Source organism: Vidua chalybeata, chromosome 1, assembly GCF_026979565.1.
Source record: "Vidua chalybeata isolate OUT-0048 chromosome 1, bVidCha1 merged haplotype, whole genome shotgun sequence".
Taxonomy (NCBI): domain Eukaryota; kingdom Metazoa; phylum Chordata; class Aves; order Passeriformes; family Viduidae; genus Vidua; species Vidua chalybeata.
Window position 1 is genome coordinate 65,252,065 of NC_071530.1, and position 20,148 is coordinate 65,272,212.

General features: G+C 41.9%; 1 protein-coding gene and 1 long non-coding RNA gene across 4 annotated transcripts in view; one reads left to right on the forward strand and one right to left on the reverse strand.

The window, feature by feature from the left end:
- PHACTR1 (phosphatase and actin regulator 1) overlaps window positions 1-20,148 on the reverse strand; it is a 300,892-nt gene that overhangs the window by 268,176 nt on the left and 12,568 nt on the right. For all 3 annotated transcript variants that reach the window (XM_053945908.1, XM_053945894.1, XM_053945900.1), the window contains one exon: window positions 19,559-19,705. In XM_053945908.1, coding sequence (XP_053801883.1) covers window positions 19,559-19,705 — 147 coding nt within the window. The remainder of the gene's footprint in view (window positions 1-19,558; window positions 19,706-20,148) is intronic.
- LOC128789747 (uncharacterized) overlaps window positions 19,602-20,148 on the forward strand; it is a 39,445-nt gene continuing 38,898 nt past the window's right edge. The window contains exon 1 of the long non-coding RNA XR_008431513.1: window positions 19,602-19,683. This is a non-coding gene — a long non-coding RNA (uncharacterized LOC128789747). The remainder of the gene's footprint in view (window positions 19,684-20,148) is intronic.

Below are 20,148 nucleotides of genomic sequence, written 5' to 3' on the forward strand. Positions count from 1 at the left end.
CAGGTTGATATTTTCAGAGCTTACTGTCAGTATGAATTATCAGCAATACAGATCACCACAAATGTTCAATTACACTAAATATATTAGTAATTCCTTATTTGATGGAATGGCCACACAGGCATTCCTTAATATGGGATCTGCTACACTGACAGCAGATGGTGGTACCTAACTTGTTTGCATTTGGTAACAGGAAAGTGTTTCTTTTCTAAGAAGAGGTTTTGTGAAGAAAAGCATGTTTCCCCTTTCCATCTCTAGAATGGTTCTCCAGAAATGATACTCTCTTCCACTGCAGTCACATCCAGTGACTAAATCTGGCTAAACCTACACAATTGAAATAATGAAATAGAGGGTACCTGGCTGAGTACTAATTTCCAAAATCTCTCCCTCAGAAAGAAAAAGAATTTCCTGGAAGTTCATGTTCTTATCACAGTCTCATGAACCAAAACCCAGAATAACAAAAGGGAGGAAACCCCTCCCCACTGCACACAGGTACTTGAGCTTCAGATGCAATGCAAGGCTGAAATACTGCAGCAAGCTGAAATGAACCCTTAGCTAGCAAGGGTCTTTCAGCAGACATTGCTGGAGCAATGTCTCAAAGACTCTATCTCTCTTAAAAACTACAATTAAGGCTAGAAATGGCATTTCAAGAACAGGGTCATAGATTAGGAAGGTTTTGGGGATGTGTGTGAATGTATGAATGAGAGCATGTTTTTTCAAGATACACTTATACAGCAAATCAGCAGATTAAATCCCAGGTCTAAGAGATTCTTTCTGTGTTTCTCTTGTCTGGTTGAATATGACTTTTCCATGGCAATTGAGTGGAATCCAACATTAGACATCTTATGAAGCAGCATCAAAAGAAAAACATGACATTAAGAAAGGACAAGCATAATTAGATTATACTTTACCAAGTAGTAAAAACCCATAGGAAACAGCACAATGTTTCTGTTTTAGTTGAACCATACACCACCAAGACCAAAAGAAACCCTAAAAGCCAACACTGCTTTACCTACAAATGAATTAATCATAAGCCTAATCCTCTGAGGATTTTTTAAGCTTATCCTTAGGATAAATACTCATATTTCATTCACAAGGCTATTGAAATATAAATAAAGGTACCTCTCTTAACTGGCAACCCTACTGGCCTGAGAGAAGGTGAATTATGACTGGCCTGAAACTACATCTTCTCTCTCCTCACTTCAGATTACCCTTGACTAAATAATCAAAACTTAATTCTGTGTGTGCACACTAGGGCTCTCTAGGAGATCTCTTAAAGGATAATGAACATGCTGTTCTGACCCTGTTGTTTACACTGACCTCGTCCAGCAGGGCAGCAGCTGAGTAGCTGTGATTGGGGTCTTCATCACTTCAGCTTTCAGCCTCCAGCCAAAGGAGTTGAAAGGGAGCAGAGCAACATGAAACTATGAATTCACTAGCTAAGAACTAGGAAGTAGAACAGCACAGCCCTGGCCAGGGATTGGTATTCAAATACAATACAGAGAATTTAAATGATGCTCATAAAGATCACTTACTGGATTTTCAGTCAATTTACTTGCCAAGACTAAACATCTCCCTGGAGACAGCTTAAAAACTGCACTCAGAAGAAAGCCAGAGCAGACTCCTGCTGATGCCAAAGTCTGTGGGGTTCAGGACCACTGATATTTACTAGACAGTATTTACAGCAGGATGAAAAATGCATGAACTTCATTCTCTTTCAGCTTTGAGAAGAACTGATGCACTGCTATCCCCCATTCTGGATTACTCAGTAAAAGACCAACCAGATCTATCAATCACCTCACCCACTAAGAAATCTCACCTACAGACCAGCAAGGCAAAGGGTGGAAAAAAACAGATAATTTTAACATGAGGGCTTGCATTATTTACATCTCCTTCACACTGGTTTACAATCACTTAGCTCACAGGCATTCCTTTTCACTGACACAGATCTAAACAGGAAAGGAAATATCGGTGTTTTTCAGACAAATATTGAGGGACACATATTCTCGTGTCTTCAAGGGATAGCTCCACATTGGCAGCAGCACAGAATGGCATCCCAGCAGGGAAACCCTGAAGGGCAGATTTCTTCCCTGACACATAAGTAGAGCACGGCTGTTGCAGAGACATATAAGTGACCTTAATGCTCCTTGGACTAAACATCTATCCCAGCTGGACACACATCCCAGCAGGAGCACAACTGCTCAGCGAGGTCAGGACTGACCACATGGGCAAAACAGGTCTTCTCATCCTGTGAAACAGAAAGGTGAAACAGTGACCTTCTGCTCTGGGAGGGATGCTGCTGAGTGCCTTTCCCTCCCACCTTCCCCAAGACAGACCAGCAGCACAACAGAGCGGGGTTTCGAGGCAGAGTTTGGTTTTGCAACCCCTCCTCATTTGTGCAGTCTCAATGCCATAAACAGGGCTGCCCCAGCCACTACCTGCTACATTTGGACTCAAAGCCTCAGATTTTGAGGATTACCAGTTTTGTGATGATTCATATAATAACCAGTCTGTGCAGTAGAGATACAAAAAATCTGCTTTAGCTCTTTTTTTTTTTTATTAAAGTATTAAAGCAAAAAGCCAAAGGCCCTCAGCATACATCCTCAGCTTTAGGTGAGAGCTTGCTTCCCTATCTTTCTCCTTACAAATGGCTTTGTTTTTTTTTAAATGCTTTCATTGCATTAAATGAAGATAACTGTAAATACAAATCTGATGATTAGAGGTGGTTATTTTTTTGTTCTTCTCATTTCTGTTCTGGGTCTTTAGATTCTTAGTGTTTTATGAACACCAGAGCAGGAGCATATTAAAATTTAAAAAGTAGACAAAAAGAAACAATGAACTAAAATAAATCTTGTAATTTCTTTATTACTCATAATTACTTTCGTATCTGTCATTCTTCTTTAGATAGAACAGTTCCTTACCCTTCACATTTACCACTAACTCTAGTCTCTCTGTGAAAAAGGAGATCCTGAGTACAAAGCTAAAGCTTGGATCTCCAGTTTCACCTTCATCTTTTACCAGCGTGCAGAGTATTTATGACAACATTTGGCTTTTTCATTTCTTGGCATTTAAGATTCTAGTACTAGGCCCCCTGCTACTGCACTAACTGCCAGACAACGCATCATCTGACAGTCATTACTATTTTAAAGGAACCCTGCTGGAATTCTGACCTCCACTATTATTTTCTTAATAATAAATATAGTTTTGAACGTGCATTAATATTTGGGGCTTAAAAGCTTTTAGAATGTGTCTTTTAAAGTTAAGGGGCTTAAGACAGAAGATATTCCATATTTCATAGACTGGCTTTTCCATTCAATACTTCAGGACAAACCATTTTTGCTAGATTCCTCCCTCATCCCTCCAAGTCCTTCTACCCACAAAGTCAACTTCCCAGTAGCCATCTCACTTCAGATCCGTGGCACCAAACAGAAAGAATCAAATGTGAACAAGCCTGACTGTCATACTTTCTGCTGATTTTCTATCAAATTCTGCCAAACAAACCAACAGTGGCCATGCCAAAAGCATTAAGACATTAGTATGCTTCAATGAAAGCATGCAATTAATAAAACTACATGCAAGTCACCTAGTGAAGAACAGTGTTGAATTAGGGAGCAGGATACACTCTTTCATAACATTTTGAAAAGCCACCATACACCAAAGTAAGCTCTCTGCCACACTAAGGGTACAATGGAGTTTCTAAGTATTGGGTACCAAGCCCAAATTGAAGCAACCAACCATCTATCAGGAGAAAAATTCACCTTTGCATGTATTCAAATAAGCTCTTGCTAGGAGCTTTTGGATTTTTTGACATCATGTGGGCCACATTATTCTAAAAAATACAGAAACAGTGAAAACGGAATCCATCACTACCACCACTCACTGGTAAGCCTGATCTAGGAGAATCCAAACCCAATTCTCACTGCTATACAAGTTTAAACTTCCAGGCTCTTGATTTGCCCAATGAAACAGAATCACTGCTAGCTGTTACATTCATTTCTTTTGCTCCCCTCCACAAATTCCTAAGACTCAATGTTTTAAAGTTGTTGATCAGCAGTGAAGTAATCATCCTGAACTCCAAAAGACCACAAGGGAACTGTTTCAATGACCCACAGAGATCATGTTGTTCTATCATTTTGTTGACCTTCCAGTGAGTATGACCAATATTTTTTGCAACAACTAAGAATTGCAACAGTAACAACACTCTGATTTGCTTGTCCCTAAAACATTGACACTACAAAAGAACAAGAGCTCAATGCTTCAGAACAATACCTCAGAACTCATTCAGTGCATCATTCATCAGTATCAACAGAGGATCCATCTAACACTGCAGCATCGACTAGTATTTCAATATAGTAAATAATTATTAGCTAGTACTTCTAAGATGAGAAACAATAGAAAGTGATTTTTTCACCTTGCTGGTGCACTAGTGTGATAATACAATGAAGTATATAGCACATTAGCACCCTTCTCAGGCCAGAAAATTCTCCTTCTAGAGCATGCATCACAAGGTCAGCTGCAAACTACTTCCCAGAGAGCATCCCAAGCACAATAGTAATGTGGGATGGGTCACTTTCCTCGGGATATCGTTTTTCTTAGATAGAAATACACACACTTCTAGAATGTGCCAGATGGGCCATGCATGCTCTGTGGAGATGCTCTCTGAATGCAAATAAAAGTATGCAGACTTACAGATGTCCAGGGACAGGCTTATACTACTGCTCTGACTGGGTTGCTTCAGATCTGGAAAGATCTGGCAAATGCTTGGCAGATTTGGCTTTCATGCCCATAGAGAAACTGTGTATGGGCAGAAATCACAAGCAGCCCAGCATATCTGGCAACCACAAGTCTCTCTAACTTAAGAGCTGTTATGAGGCTGTGTGGGCCAGCAGCCCAAGGCAGGTGGAAGACACTAGGCAAAATCAGTGACTTTCCATGATGAGGGACCTGGGGAACACTCCTGCACTCCTAAAACTGGTACAACCCAGCCAAATACTAGGATGCACATCCAACACACACATCTGTGACCCTAGTTTCCAAGAAGTTGGTTTAGTAAACCAAATTTGACCCACCTGTAACTAATTGTGCAAGCAGGGAAAGCGTGAGGTTCTGAAGAATATTTATGAGTAAGAGCAGGAAGCACTATTTGAGTTGATATGATGAAGGCTTCCCCTTTCTCTCCAGTGTCTGATCCCTACAGGCTTCTGTGCATGGACACAGCATGGCTGTAAACACGATACTTTGTAGAATCACAAACAGTTCTGAAGAAGTGCGCCAGCACCTCAGGGTCCATGCCTCCCAAGGCAACACAGAAGTCCTAACAGCAAGGTATGAGAAGAACCTCATATACTCCACATCCTGCCAACACTTATTACTGAGACTGGTGCTGGTTTACTGTTCTCTGAAATATACAGACAAAGCAAGAAGGTGCTGCAATTATTAGGCACCTGGACAAGCTTGTAAAGTGGATTAATGGGAACCTTCTGAGGTCCAACAAGGCCCAGTGCAAAGTGCTGCACTTGGGTCAGGGCAACCCCAAATATCAATACAGGCTGGGGGATGCAGGGAGGTGGACTTGGGGGTACAGGTGAGTGAAAAACTACACATGACCCAGCAATGTGCACTTGCAGCTGAGAAAGCTAACTGCATCCTGAGCTGCATCAAAGCAGTGTGGCCAGCAGGTCAAGAAAGGTGATTCTCCCACTCTACTCCACTCTCATGAGGCCTCACCTGGAATACTGCATCCAGCTCTGGGGTCCTCAGTACAAGAAAGACACAGACATTTTATAGTGTGTCCAGAGGTGGCCCACAAAATTAGTCAGAGGGATGGAACAGCTCTCCTATGAGGAAAGGCAGAGACAAATGGGGTTGTTCAGCCTGGGGAAGAGAAGGCTATGGGAAGATCTAATGGCAGCCTTTTGGTACTTAAAGAGGGCTTACAAGAAAGGAGGGACAGATTTTTTAGCAGGGCCTGTTGTGGTAGGACAAAGAGCAATGGTTTTATACTAAAAGAGGGTTGATTTAGACTAGATAAAAGGAAGAAATTCTTTACAATAAGGGTGGTGAAACACTGGAACAGGTTGACTAGAAAAGTGATAGATGGATGCCCTGTCCCTTGAAACATTCAAGGTGAGACTGGATGGAGCTCTGAGCAACCTGATCTAGTTTAAGATTTCCTGTTCTTTGTAGAGGCATTAGACTAATTGTTATTTAAAGGTCCCTTCCAACCCAAACAATTCTATGATTCTGTGTTGGTCTCCAGAGAGCAGATTTTCCTCTGCAACTTAGAGAAGAATTCAGAACATACTTCTAATGTTTATTAATGATAAATCTTGATGCATCAGTCTTTTCCTGAGCTGGGTCCTTCCAGAGTCACAGTAAACCATTTGTGAGGCAGCAGTTCTTTCCCATGGCTACAGAACTGTAATAGAGTATGTATCTATTTGAACAAGGATGCTGTAATGTTGATCTATCAGAAGCTATATTATCTGTGCAATAGAAGCTCAGTTTGCAGATAATTTAAATACTAACCACACTGATCATCAAGCTAAAGTTCCTGTAAGACATGTCATTAATATAATCAAAGAGTATTTCAAATATGAGGCAGCAACTCTACTTTACAGAGAGACTAATTAAATATAGAATCTAGTTACTGTTGTACCAGCAAACCTTAATTACCCTGCAACCATTTAAGGGTTGTTTTGGGAGACTTATTCTGATAGAGTGCAAAAAGTAAGTAGAGGTGCAGATAACTATTCCCTACCCATCTGGGACTAAAAATCTTATTATATAAGAGGGCCATAGGATAGACACATTATTTAAAAGAACAGGAAAACAGTCAGGCATTTTTTCTGAACATTTTTCATTTGTTTTCAAGCCACTGTGAACTACTAGAAAACTTCTTTAAAAGGAAACTTACCTGCTCATATTTTGTATTCTTTCCCTGAGGTGAGATAGTAGAGAAAGAAGCCTGAAAATTTTTTCAAATACATAATTTTTACTTAATTTTGAAGATGCCAGAAAAGCTTTCTAAGGCAAGGTGCATGTAATAGCAAACACAACACAAATCCTCACAGGATAAATCATTTAAGTGCAGCAACAAGATATGGCAGTGACATAAGAAACTTCTGTGCACAAAATGTATGCTTCATCCTTTGCTCTGAGGCAAATGTAGTTTCAGGGTACTGTTAAGCCAGTACACAAAGGCTTGAAAAAGAACCTTTACTGGATTTTGTAGTCACTTCTCTATCCAGTATGAATACCAATACAGAGAAACTCTGTAAAAAATGTGTTAGTTCTCCAATTTCTAAAGAAAGATGACTGTGACACAGACTTCGGAAGGAAGGATAAGCCCTTCAGAGAGAGCATCCCCCTTACCACACCAAATGGCACAAAATTAAGGAAGAGGATTCCTAAGGGAAATGCATCAGAGGATTTTGCAGAAGAAAGAGATTAGCACTCAAGGTTTTCATTTGCAGATGAGAATAAAAACTTCAAAGGATATATATAAATACACATGCAGCTGTATAGCAAGGTGCAAAAAATATATAAAGAAAAAAATATCTTTGTCTCACATAAAATACTCTGTGCACAGAGATTTATAGAAACTGGCTTGGTAATGTCCTATGGGAAACAATGTGAGATATTACATTTAAAAAATACAGTCCTCTAGGCAGAAAAACCAAAACCCAGCACATTGGATTCTAGCACAGAGGAACATCTTTCTTCAGTTTAAAAATCCTTTGCAGGGAAAAAAGTGTATCTGAATGGTTGAAACCACTATGGCCATTCTCTCCCTTACACTCTAAATACCTGTTCTTCACAGAAAATGTCTCAATCAAAATTTGGAAAGGAAAAGTCATTAGCAAATACATTAAGCTTACTTATTAAAGCCCTGGTGACTGAAGAAAGACACAATACAGGTCATCTTCACCATCCTAATCCTTTTCTTCTGCACCCTTTCTAGGTCTTCTGAGCTTCCTCTCAATGGAAAGGATGTACATGGAGGTTGGAAATTACTTATCCTGGAGTCCTCAGGGCACATTTGAAGACAGGGGAAAGACAACAGACATGTTCTTGTATTCACTGAATGATGGAGTCATGCTAGGGGGTCATGCTGTGAGCAGCAGGAATATTATTCCTCCCACCTAATAAAACAAATAGAAAAGGCCACCTTTATATACAGTCCTGGATCTTCTTCTAAGATAGCAAAGCAGCTAAACCAAAACATGAAAGTTGGTCTAAACTACTGAGAACACCTTCTTCAAGATCCAACCTACATTTCCTTGCTTAATCTACTTTCAAATTCTGTCTTAAATTCAGTGTAAAATCCTAAAAGGGGTAAAACAGCCAGTTCCCACAGGCAAACCACCCACAACATACCATTTGACCAGGGAAATTGGCCATACAGGAGTGACTGCAGTACACTAAAAGCTCACTTGCACACATACACATAATCCCATAGTCCCACGTAAGGGAACCAACAGGACCAAATGTTTTCTAATTCAGTAACAGAAAGTTGCATAAGAGTCAGATGTTTTGGATGATGTTCTGCTAAAACAGCTCTGGATTTTATGTATGGGTAATACTGTCACCACATTCACTTCCTCAGTATATCCCTCTACCTCTTGCTGATAACAATCTTTCTTTCTGTTGGGAGCAGTAATGAAAGCTAAATGCTGCCTTATTAAACACACTGATATACAGCTGATACAATGTCTTATTTTAGACACAGAGGGAAGAATGAGATTTAAAAAGCAGAACCTATCTCCAAAATGATAAGGAAGCAGGCCCTGCATTTTCCTCCCTCGCAACACTAGGCGCTTCTTTAAATCACAATTGGCTACAAATGTCAATAAGCCTTGCCAATAGCCATGGAAGAAACATATCCTGAAACAGCTACGATGCAGGAAGGAACACCTATCACTGCTTGGGACCTGTCTACTTGCCACTGACTTGGGTAATTGAGAGAGTAAGCTGCACAACTTCTAGAGCGATCCCTCTGCTGCCCACTTTAAGCCTTTTAGACTCCTGCTGGTTAACAGATGGTCCCTGCATGCTCCTTGGGCTGCTGATACACACCTCTAGGTATATATACAGCCACTTTGGTGGGTACCTGCTAGCATCATATTTCTGCTGCCTAGGCAGCACTAACCGCGAGTGGTTAAGTTTAGCAAGTCCTGACATGTTTTAATGACAACACATGTCCTGAGTTGCCTTAATTCATTATGTCATGAAGCATGTTAACAAAAAGCTGTATTCCATGTGTGTAATGATACTTCTCAACCAAATATTTTCATCGCTCTCCCCTTGGGTCTCCTTTAATATTGACAAAGCTGTTAGACCAACTGCTTCCAGAGAGGAAAGCTTGCAAGGTTAAACCCCAAGGTTATTCAGTGATGTATATCTTGTTTTCTTTAAAAAATAAATAAAATTTATCAACTAATTAGCTCAAAAAAATATTATTTGAAATAATCTTATAAAATTTATCTCACAGAATGGTTTGCTCTTCTGAGCCTTGAGATAAGACTAAATTACAAACTGAGCTTTATTGATTTCTTCTTGCCTTATAATTATAGGCTATCATTTTACATGCAATTAGTTAGCCCCAGCTAATTTTTTATTATTAGCTTTGAAAGATTTTGCTGTTCTTCCACACAGAGAAAATTAAAACTATCATTTACTTTTCTTTTTTTTCTTTCCTACTTCAACATAGTAAGTCATTGTAAAAAAATATTGAAAAAAGTATTTTTGAAAAAATCTTTTAACGATTTTTGGAAAAAACATTCAGCACATCTAAAAAGAGCCATGATGCATAGTGTAAGTAATAAAAGATGATGAACAAAGAAAGTGTTAAGACAAAATTAAATTTTTCATTAATGGATAAACATGCTAAACTGCTTTAAATATAAACAATGACTACTCATTAGCAGCTTAATACAGTTTATTCCTAACTCTCCACCTCTACCAACAACCAGAAGAGCAGTCTCTATGCAGAGAGAAGGAGTGATCATTGCTCTGGGGAATGATTGCTTTAACTGGGTTCATGGAAGCACCATGTAGATTAATAGCTCTTTATCAGAGCTCCTAGGGATGCACAGTGACCTTTTAAAGTCATAGTTCCCAACTTACAGTTTTAAATGCTGGTATGGCATCTCTGCCAAGACAGCAGGCACAGCCCTCAAGAAGCTGCAGGCCAACATATTGCTGCTACCCACATACATAGCCTTGATAAACCCCAGAGAATGGAAAAGGCATCAGGAAAAGAGAGATGCCAACAATGACACAACCTCACAGAAGCCAGGAGCTGAGAGCTCACATGAGACAGTTAGCTACAGACCTCTTCACCAGCACACTGCACAACATGACCTTTACACCCATGTGCTCCTGCAACTGAGGCTGGGCATGGGGAAGAGCCATTCTCCTCCAAATCTTTCAGATGCCTCATGCATCAAGCCCAGCCTTGTCAAGGTCTCCACATTTGTTTCTAGCACTTCTCTAGTGTAAGAAAACAAAGAAAACAGGATTAAAAAAAAGATGGATGAAAACTGCACTATCAGTAATCTCAGCAAGGAAAACAAAGGACCATTACAGATATCAGATGGGAGTAATCTCTTTCTCGAGGAATATTGCAATATAACTAATAATTTCCCATTTCTTCTTAACTGTGGGGACATTTTCTGTTCTGAGAAAGATTCCTATTGCTTAGTGCAAAGCTGTAGCAAACTGGGACTAGCTTAAAGGGAGTCTTTCAACGCTGTTTCTGATGGCTTAACACCATTGCAACACTTGACTCACTGAGGGAACATAGGAACATTCTTCCCAAAGACATGCACCCTAGTCAGTTCTCAAATCTGTCAGTAGACTCCTTGTCCTTTTACCCATAGAACAGAAATAAGCATACACTGGTAGGTAGACAAATGCCACAGTCAAAACAGGTCCTCCCAAATTTGGGGCATCAAACTTGAGTCAGACTTTAAACAACTTTCCAACATTCTAGCATAGAATTAGATTTATCCCTGATGAAATTTCTCATTCATTTTAATAATACATCAAGTATTTAATTTGCTTATAAACTATTAACCAGATGTCTGTCTGTCCAAGTACTGTATCCACTAACCATAAAAATGATATTGCAACATAAATTATGCATAGCAAGAATGTTCTGATTAACCAAAATATGCACTGCAGTTCTTATCAATCACAGTTACAATGGCATGTGTTCATACAGTATAGAAAAACACAAGTATATGCAAACTCTTGTCACATGATTCCCCAGTCTTATGTACTTCACAACCAGAATGAAACCACAGTGAATCTGGAATGCAGAAGAAACATGAGCACTTAATTTTTCAACTCTGTCTCCCTGTTTTCTTGCTGAATTTACTACTCATTAAATTCTTGTTTGGAGGTCATCTTCACATTCTTATACACTGAACTGTAATTTCAAGATAAGAAAATTATTACAAAGTTTGCAGTAAAGGCACTAATTATCTCATTTTAATATTAAGGAACATTGTCTCTACAATGAAACCTAGGGACAGTGACCATATACTGAGGGTCTAGCTATGGCTTCAGCATATCATTATAAAATAAGACCACCAATGCATTATAAATGAAGGTGACAGAATTGCATGATTAAAAATGGTTATTGCATGATTACAAATAATTTTACCCTAATAGTATTCTGAATGAAGAAAACATTTTAGTGGACTATATCAAGAAGTTGTATTACTATGTAAACTACATCACATTAATATGATTAAAATGTTAAAAGTGACATTTTTTGCACCTTATCCACAAGAGATACATTGTCACGAATATTCATCACCAAGAAAGCATGAAGACAGCCAAGTTTTATTTCACTACGGAAATATAACATTTCACACTGAGTCTATGGCCTAAAGCAGAAGCACAAGAAATAACTTCTAATAACACAATATTTCATTAACATTGACATTTTATATTTGAAAACAGACAGCCCAAGACATTCTTTCTGGACTAATGACTTTTGTCACATTGCAAAGACTTACAACTTTAAGACTGATTCTGAAGACACATGCCTAGCTCTGAGAATTACTCTGAGTAGTCCCAATGAAACCAATTAGTTGACTCAGAGTAATTAAGCATTAAAGCTAATTATACCTGTTACTGAGGATTAGGCCTTTTCTTTTTACTAGATTTTACAGCTAATAATTCTGAACAGGGCTGTCAGTTTTGAAGTTTTGGTAAAATGCAGTTTCCTTAAAGACCAAGTTCCAAGAAGAAAATTACGGTTCCTGATGAAAGAAAAAAAATAAAAGGATTTTGCATCATCTCAGCCTGCAAGAATATACTTAGTTGTGTTAACCCAAAAAGCTCATCAAGCAAAACACAAAGATAGAGATCACTTCCTATCCAGGCAAATTCTGCAATATCAATTTTCTTGAAGGACCAGATTAATAACAAAGCACTACAGCAGCCCTAAAGTCACCCATACTGCAGAGAGTTTTACAAGGCATCAGCTCTGCATATTCAGATCCCAAAGCAAGCACATACCTTCCTTCCTCCCATCTCCTGTCACAGCTGTTCCGTAGCAATGTCGATGCCATCGACTGCATGCGTATCAGCTGCCCCCGACACAGAAAGGTGATGCATATGTGCAGTGCCACAAGAACATCATAACATGAGAACTTCTCCAGCATTCAGATAAATGGATCTTCTATCATTTTACTCTTGCCAGTTCCATCAATTTGATTAACTTTGCCCTTCCCTTCAAACTGTCCTCAGTCATATTTGTTCATTCAAGTCTGCATCAACAATTCCTGTTAGATGACAGCTGGTGAAGGAGGGACATCTCTCCTCTTCAACAGGACTTGGAGAACATGTAAACTTATTTCTATCTGGCACACAGTGAAGGTCACAGTCTTAAGTCTCCAAAGTCAAGTACAAGAGTTAAAACCTCAGTCTCTGATAAGATCTCTTCCCTTTTACACTGCTTGTTGATACAGAAGTGCTTTCAGCCACTGCACTTAGGCCTGGGAAGGGCAGGTTATCTCAAATGGCCTATACTTGCCACATGAAGGGTGGCTTTCAGCTTGGATGCTCATTCTTCCTGGTATGTGTACTCATGCTCCCAGGGCTGGAAAACAGCCAGGAAATGAATGATAGGCACACATCTGATCTCCAGCTATACTCCAAATAAAGCAGCATTAAGACTATCATTCATCAGTCAGTTAAAGTGCAGGCACGAGGTTTTGTAAGGCAACAGCTGATGGCAAAGGAGGCCAGTTCTTCAGGCCCCTTTATAAAGGTATTAAGAAATGCTATGCCAAAACCTGTGATTTGGGTTCCTAAGTATGACAGGATCTCCATGACAATAATCTGAGGGAGTGATTAGAGCAGAGCAAAAAGTGGAAATTTTCCAGGCATGCATTTTTACTAATCTTTCTCCAAAAAGAAATAAAACCTCCCACACATATTAGAAAGCCTACTACTGCCTATTTTGCTCTCCCCTGTTCTGCTGAGACCAAGCTTTTCTACCTGAAATCCTAAAGCCACCATAATTTAAAAATATTTTTAAAAACACTATTATGTCCTTCCGATTAACCTTTCCACATTATTTCTAATCTGTGAGGTCCATAAATCCAAAGCCGTTGAAATTTGTATATAGTTTTAGGAAGCATTTATTCATATATCATGAAACCATGCAGAGTGTTTTATTATTAATATATTCAAACATACACTGCCTAAACAGAGAAGAAATAACACAACTTCAAATGTGATAGCATTTCAAATGACTGCAGAGATGATTAACTGTGTTAAATCATTCGTAAGGATGACCAGGGGCAAACTCAGAAACTTCAAAACAGACTTTAAAATAAAATTATGGGATTTAGAGAAAATTAAAAATTAATGGGATGCAGATTTCCTGCAGAAAATCCAGTCAAGTAATTTTACTTTATTTTCACGTATTTACAATTTACCCACCTCAGCGAGCTATATAAATATTCTTTCTTATTTTACAAAGTAACAAAATTAAGTTCACAAGCTCCTCCTTGTTCACTGCAGCAAAATGTATCATATCCTTCCAGACAAATCAACATGTATGAGGCTAATACACAAATAACATTATCTTTCCATTAGAAAGCAAAATCATACATCATTTTGATCCCTGAAAAGTATTCTGCATAGCTCTAGAGCTATATAATGCAGTGAATACAGCAGCACAAACAGTAACAGTGAGGCAGCCTACCATGAAGGCTGTAGGGCCCTAGGGCCCAAACAGAGCATGGAAGGTACCAGGACACTGAAAATGTAAGACACTTTTGATTTCAACTTTGCGCCTGGTCCAGAATGAAAAAATTCCCACATCTAAAACTAACAGTCACCCTTTGTGTCCTGGCTTTCCCCCACCAGCTCTGCATGACAGAAACAGCCGACCATGAACATTTCCCAGCTTGCGAACATTTGTCTCAGCCATTCAGCAGTTTCTGCCAGGATCCTCCTCCCTCTTTACACCCTGTGAATTAATTCTGCTTGCAGCAGCACTAACACAGGCTGACGTAGATTTTTTTTCTTCTCCCCAGTGTGATTTATTCGTCACTGCTTAAGAACAGTAAATGGTACCAAGTTCACTTGCCTTTCTAGACGCAAGGACTCTTCTTCTGTACCCATGGCAAAATTATGCACAACCATTAAGTCCTTTCCCTCTCAGCTTTGCTTTCCCAGAACACATTCCAAGACAACATGTGGTTCCACACCACAAAGAGATAAAACAGATCTTTCATCATTGAAGGGGAGAAGAGATGTATATTTCTACGGTCTGGCTCAGATCCCTGGCTGAAGTCAACAAATGACTTAAATCACTTGAGGATCCAGCTACTTCAGTGAGATTACTGAGTGACTTCAGTGCACTAAAAATCTGTGCTACGCTCCAGGGCCGAGCGAGCCAGCTGGGCTCCATAGCTTGCACAGGCTGCACTATCTCTATGGAGTTCTATCTGTCACTACCTCTTTCCCCCTTCTCTCTTCTCTCTTCAGAGGCCAGCTCCTGCACTCCTCCTGCTGCTCCTCTGGCTTCTGTTTGGTTGCACCGCTGGTACACACTTTGAAGTCAGTGTGGGAGGAATATATTCACATTCAAAATCCCTCCTCTCCCCATTTCACAGCATGGAAGCTCTTTCTGAAGGAACATACCCTCTTTGCTGACCCCTAGTACAGCTACTCTAGTCATTCTGGCCTTACACCTTCTCCAAGACATTGGCTTGCTTTCTCCCTGAGTCTCCATTCCCAGGTTAAATAAGCAGACAATCAGCCTTGATCAAACAAAAGCTGACATTTGGTGACTTCCCTGAATGACTGAGGAGTTGAGACAAAGACAGCTTCTTGCACCACTTAACAAGAAGTCAGTCTGCTAGAATCAGCTTTGCAGAGGATTGCAGTGTAAAGCATACTATTTTTTGGCTAGGGAGGAGTAAGAGTGTCTGTATATAGAAATAGTTTCAATAATGACTAACACTTGAAAGGCTAAAATAACCTGACCAGATCAACTCAGTGCAGTGGTCCCCTCCTTCCCTAACAAACATCAATAAAATTCTGACAGGGATTCCCCAAGCAGTTGCATGAAGGGAGAAGGAGGAGAAAAGCTCATACATCTTGGATCTTTTAGTGACTTTTAAGCAGTCTATTTCCTTATCAGTCGCCACCTCTGCCAATTTATCAAGCTTGAAAGCTACCTACCATGCATTGCTATTTAAAAAGTACAGTATTTTGCAACAGGAAGAATAGAAATCAGCCAAAACCTGTAAAAGGTCAAAACTGATAAAAACCACTTGAACTTATCAGCTGGCACAGGACCAGGAAAGTGATTATGCTATTGGGCAACTGTCACAGCTGAACAAGTTTTCAGAAGTAATTTGGGATTAGCCTTTAGATGCCTGAATCAGAAAGTCAGAAAGGCAATTTGAAAACTGCTTTTAAGGAGATGTGTACGAAAGATGAATGTTAAGAGATGGAGCAATGCCAGATTGCTCATCATAATAAAGAAAACAAAAGACCACCAGCCAAGAGTGAGTGCACATTCCACACTCCCACACTCCTCTAGTGTTGCACTGGAGGAAGTTGTTGAGAAAATAAAAAATTAATTTCTGTATGGAACTGATTTAGTATCAAATATGGAAAAAGAATTTATAGCTGCCTATAGCTTTACAGTGTTACGTAGCCACATTAATTTTGGCAGAAAAGGTAATTTTAATCCTTTGGGAAATATTATCCTCTTGATATGAGCACATAACTCAGATTAATAGGATTTGCATATGTATAATAATAGAGAGAATAACCTTGGGTTTGGAAAACAATGCGGTATTTTAATTAGTTTGGGAACACCAGACAAAAAACCATACTAGTCACAACTAATCGAACAGCATTTGTCAACTCATGCTAGGTAATAATCGTGAGTTAATTGATCAATATTTAGAAACAAACATAATAAACTGGTATGTTTTGGAAAATCAAACAAAGCAGAGCTGTTAATATAATCAAAAGACAAGGGGAGATGGAAGCTGCACTGTTAATCACTTGCAAATTGTGTTTTTTAAAGACCCAGACCAGATACATGCTACAACCAAACTGTATAATTGACTGTGTATGCAATCTCAGTTGTTCAACAATACAGATAACAGCAATAATGGTATAATTATAACTCACAGCTGAAGTAGATTAAAAACCTGATCGTTCTTAACTAATGGTTGCAATTAAGGGTGGAGAAGAGCAGTATTCACTGTATCTGGTTGTGGTTCTTTAATAAAAGTGGATTTGAAGTTCCAATACTGCAAAGCAGATCCTGCATGCTGCAGCCAAACTTTGACCATGTCCTGACAGAAAACAATGACTGGGGAATGCAGCTTGACTCATAACAGCTGTAGGAAAAATAGCTCTGTAAGCAGTGGTTGAGCAGCAAGTGCAGATATGGAATGCACTAAATGGAAAGCAAGCAATAAGCACAGAAGGAAGAGGCTCTTTCCTGTGCCCCGAGCACCACTTTAGCTTCGACTGCATCCGTGGGTTGAAGAAACAGCTTTACTTCCTTCCTACCACCCTCTCCCTGCACAGGCAAAGGAGATACACACACCCCTGTGCACACACATGCGCTGCCAGCCCACGGACAGACAAGCAGAACAAGGCAAGGCGGGACACGCGTCTTCCACCCCCGGCGGAGCGGCTTCAGCACCGGGGGTGGCGGACAGCGCCCAGGCTCCTGGGCAGGAGGTCGGGCCCCTCCACCTGCAGGGCACTGGGACACCAAGGGCGACCTGGTACCCTCTGCGGCACAGTAGCAGAGACACCAGCAACGAGACTGCAAATGGAAACCTGTGCGGCTTAGAAACAGGGTGTTTTCACCCCCCCGTCCCCACACACAGGGCCAAAAAAATAAAGGCAAGAACACTGCACCTCACAAACAGTAAGTTTTAAAAGGAAAGCCTGAACTGCATGGCATTATCAAGCAAGAGCAAAAGTGGCCAAACACATTTTCTAGTGTTTTTTTCCTCAGACTAGACAGTTCTCATACCCAGGCAGCTTGGTTTGTGCTTTTTGAGCAAACAGAAGAGTAAACCCAACAGCTCAGAAATGAAGTGGTTATCAGCGGCATGTTTCACTTGCTTTTTGGCTCACTCACTTAATACTGGTTGCTAAGCAATTTTATTTTTTTTTACTACTCACTGCCAGATGGATTAATGAAAACACACACTTGCACTACTTACAACATTTTTCATTTCTATTTCTTGATACATCAGTACTGTTTCTTTTAATTATTTATTTTTTAAGGAATTCCATTCCCAGGTTTGCAAGTAAAGACCTGAATTATAGAGAGCCAGGGGGAGGGGAGGAACAGAAAGAAGCTATGTGTAATTACCAAATTCTTTGGTGGACTGCAGGAAAGAGGTACCTTGAGACTTGCACATCCTCTGGGACTTGTAGCAAAGACAGCATGTCTAGCTCAGCATAGAGATGTGAGGCACCAGGTGACCTGAAGGTGCCTTGCTCTTAGCTGATTTATCTATTTATAACTACATGTCATAACATTACCTGAGAGAACACAAGTCAGCACAGTGTTATTTCAGCAGTCAAATAACCATACACAGCCTTTTTTTATTTACACCTTACACACAGTGATGCTCTTTCTGTTTTCACTTCCAGTTCTTTATAGAGCTGAAACCTGGCACTTGGCACGGTCTTCCAGCCTGTGCCCTGGAATGCCACCCAACTTACCCATGGTTTGGTAATTTTTTAGAAGTCATGATCAGAGAGAAATATTGACATGCCATACAATGTAACCAACCGTTCTGCTAGTGGTAAAACCAAACTGTGCATCAGCCATTACCAAGGGTGTAATTGCAGCAGGGATAACAGGAGGGGGGAGGGGAATCTGTTCCATCCCCAAATGGAGAAGAAAATGCATCTCTGCCATCTCCAACTTTCTGCCAGCTGAAAAGGGGGAGGAGGTATGGGAGAGACTGCAGCAGGGCAAGCAGCAACTCCAAGGCAGCTCTTTTCCCTTTACAGCTGGCAGTGAGCTCACAGGCTCAGCATCAAAGAATGTTACACAGTTGGGTCATTTTGCGTGCTACTGCTGGGACATGAGGGAGGCTGCAGTACTGCTGGCTACAGATCCTCCCTCATGCTGTCCCCCTTCCCACATAGAGGAAGTCTGGTTTGGTGTAGAGAACCAGCAGAAAATACTTTCTTTTCTTTTGTTTTTGAGAGCAAGTAACCTCTGGTGTAGTTAGTTTGCTGTTGACAGAGCTCATAATGAAAGGTCAAGAAAGGAGGGAAAACCACAGGCCTAGTAGGAAAGAAACAGGATAGTTTCATCATGTGCAGGATAAACTGAAGGGGACAGCTTAAATCTCAGAGGAGTCATGAGGAAGAGGTGGCAAAGAGGAAGGCACAGTAGTGGAGAAAGGGGAAGGAAAGGTCAGGTGGAGAACAGCAGGAGGTTCATCCCAATAACAGGCAGGAGGAGGTGAATGTAGGGAGCTGGAGGTGTGTTGGTAGAAACCATCAGGCTGTAAACCCATCGAGAGTCCCAAAAGGCAACACTGAGACAACCAGGGACCTCATGAAACTAAGTGGACAACGCAGGTGCAAGTTTCCTTGCACTTCTGAGGCACAAACCCATCGGGGGAAGAAGGCAAAGAGCGAGCCAGGGAGAGACTTGCAAAACACCAAGGGCAGCATCTCCAGGAGGGATGTCAGGACCTGGCGAGGAGGGACAGTGCAGAAGCCTTGAGGGGATGCGCCACGACGCTGTGCAGGGCGAGAGGGCGGCGCTCTGGGCGAGGGGAAGCTTCGAGGGGCTGAACGGAGAAGGGCAGCCGATCTCGGCTCACCCAGGTGAGAGGCGCGGGGCAGGGGGAGCTGGTCTGCGGGCCAGGGCCGAGGTGCGAAGGCGCGGGCACCGGGGCAGGGCCGGGCGGCGGCGCCCGGGGAGCCCGCGGGCGCTGGCAGGGGCGGAGGGCGGGGGCGGCCCCTTCCCTCCCTGCTTCCCCCGCCGCCGGTCGCGCCAGGCCGGGCCGCCTCTCACCTGTGTCGAGGTTTAAGGAGATGCGGGCCTCGGCGAGGTAGGGGGTGTCGCTCTTGGAGCGGACGCGGCGGATGGGTCTGCGGTCGATGTCCTCCTCGGAAGATGCCGCCATTAATGTGGGCACGGTGAGCAGCGTGGCCCGGCGAGCTGGCGAGGGCGAGCGGCGGCGCGGGGCGGCCGGGCGAGGAGGGGGCGGAGGGGGAGAGAGGGGAAGGGAGGAGGGAGAGAGGCGCGGGAGGGGGAGGGGAGGACGGGGAAGGAGAGAGGGAAAGGGAGAAAGGAGCGCAGGGAGGGAGGGGGAGAGACAGGGAAAACCCGTCAAGGATCTGCGGACGGGAGCGGCCGCGGAGGCCCTGCCCGCTGCCCCTGCCGAGTCCCGCCCGCCTCCGCTGCGGGGGACGGAGCGGTGTCCCCGGCCCCGCGCTGCCGGCCCCCGCCCCGGGCAGGGTCCGGCCGAGCGCCTTTCCCGCCCCCGGGGGAGGTCCCGGCTGAGGTGCCAAACGCCGCCGATGGGCCTGGCCGGCGGAGGTGCCACTCCGCAGCAAGCCCAGCGCCCCGAACTGCTCCCTTCTAGCCCAGGGCGTCCGGAA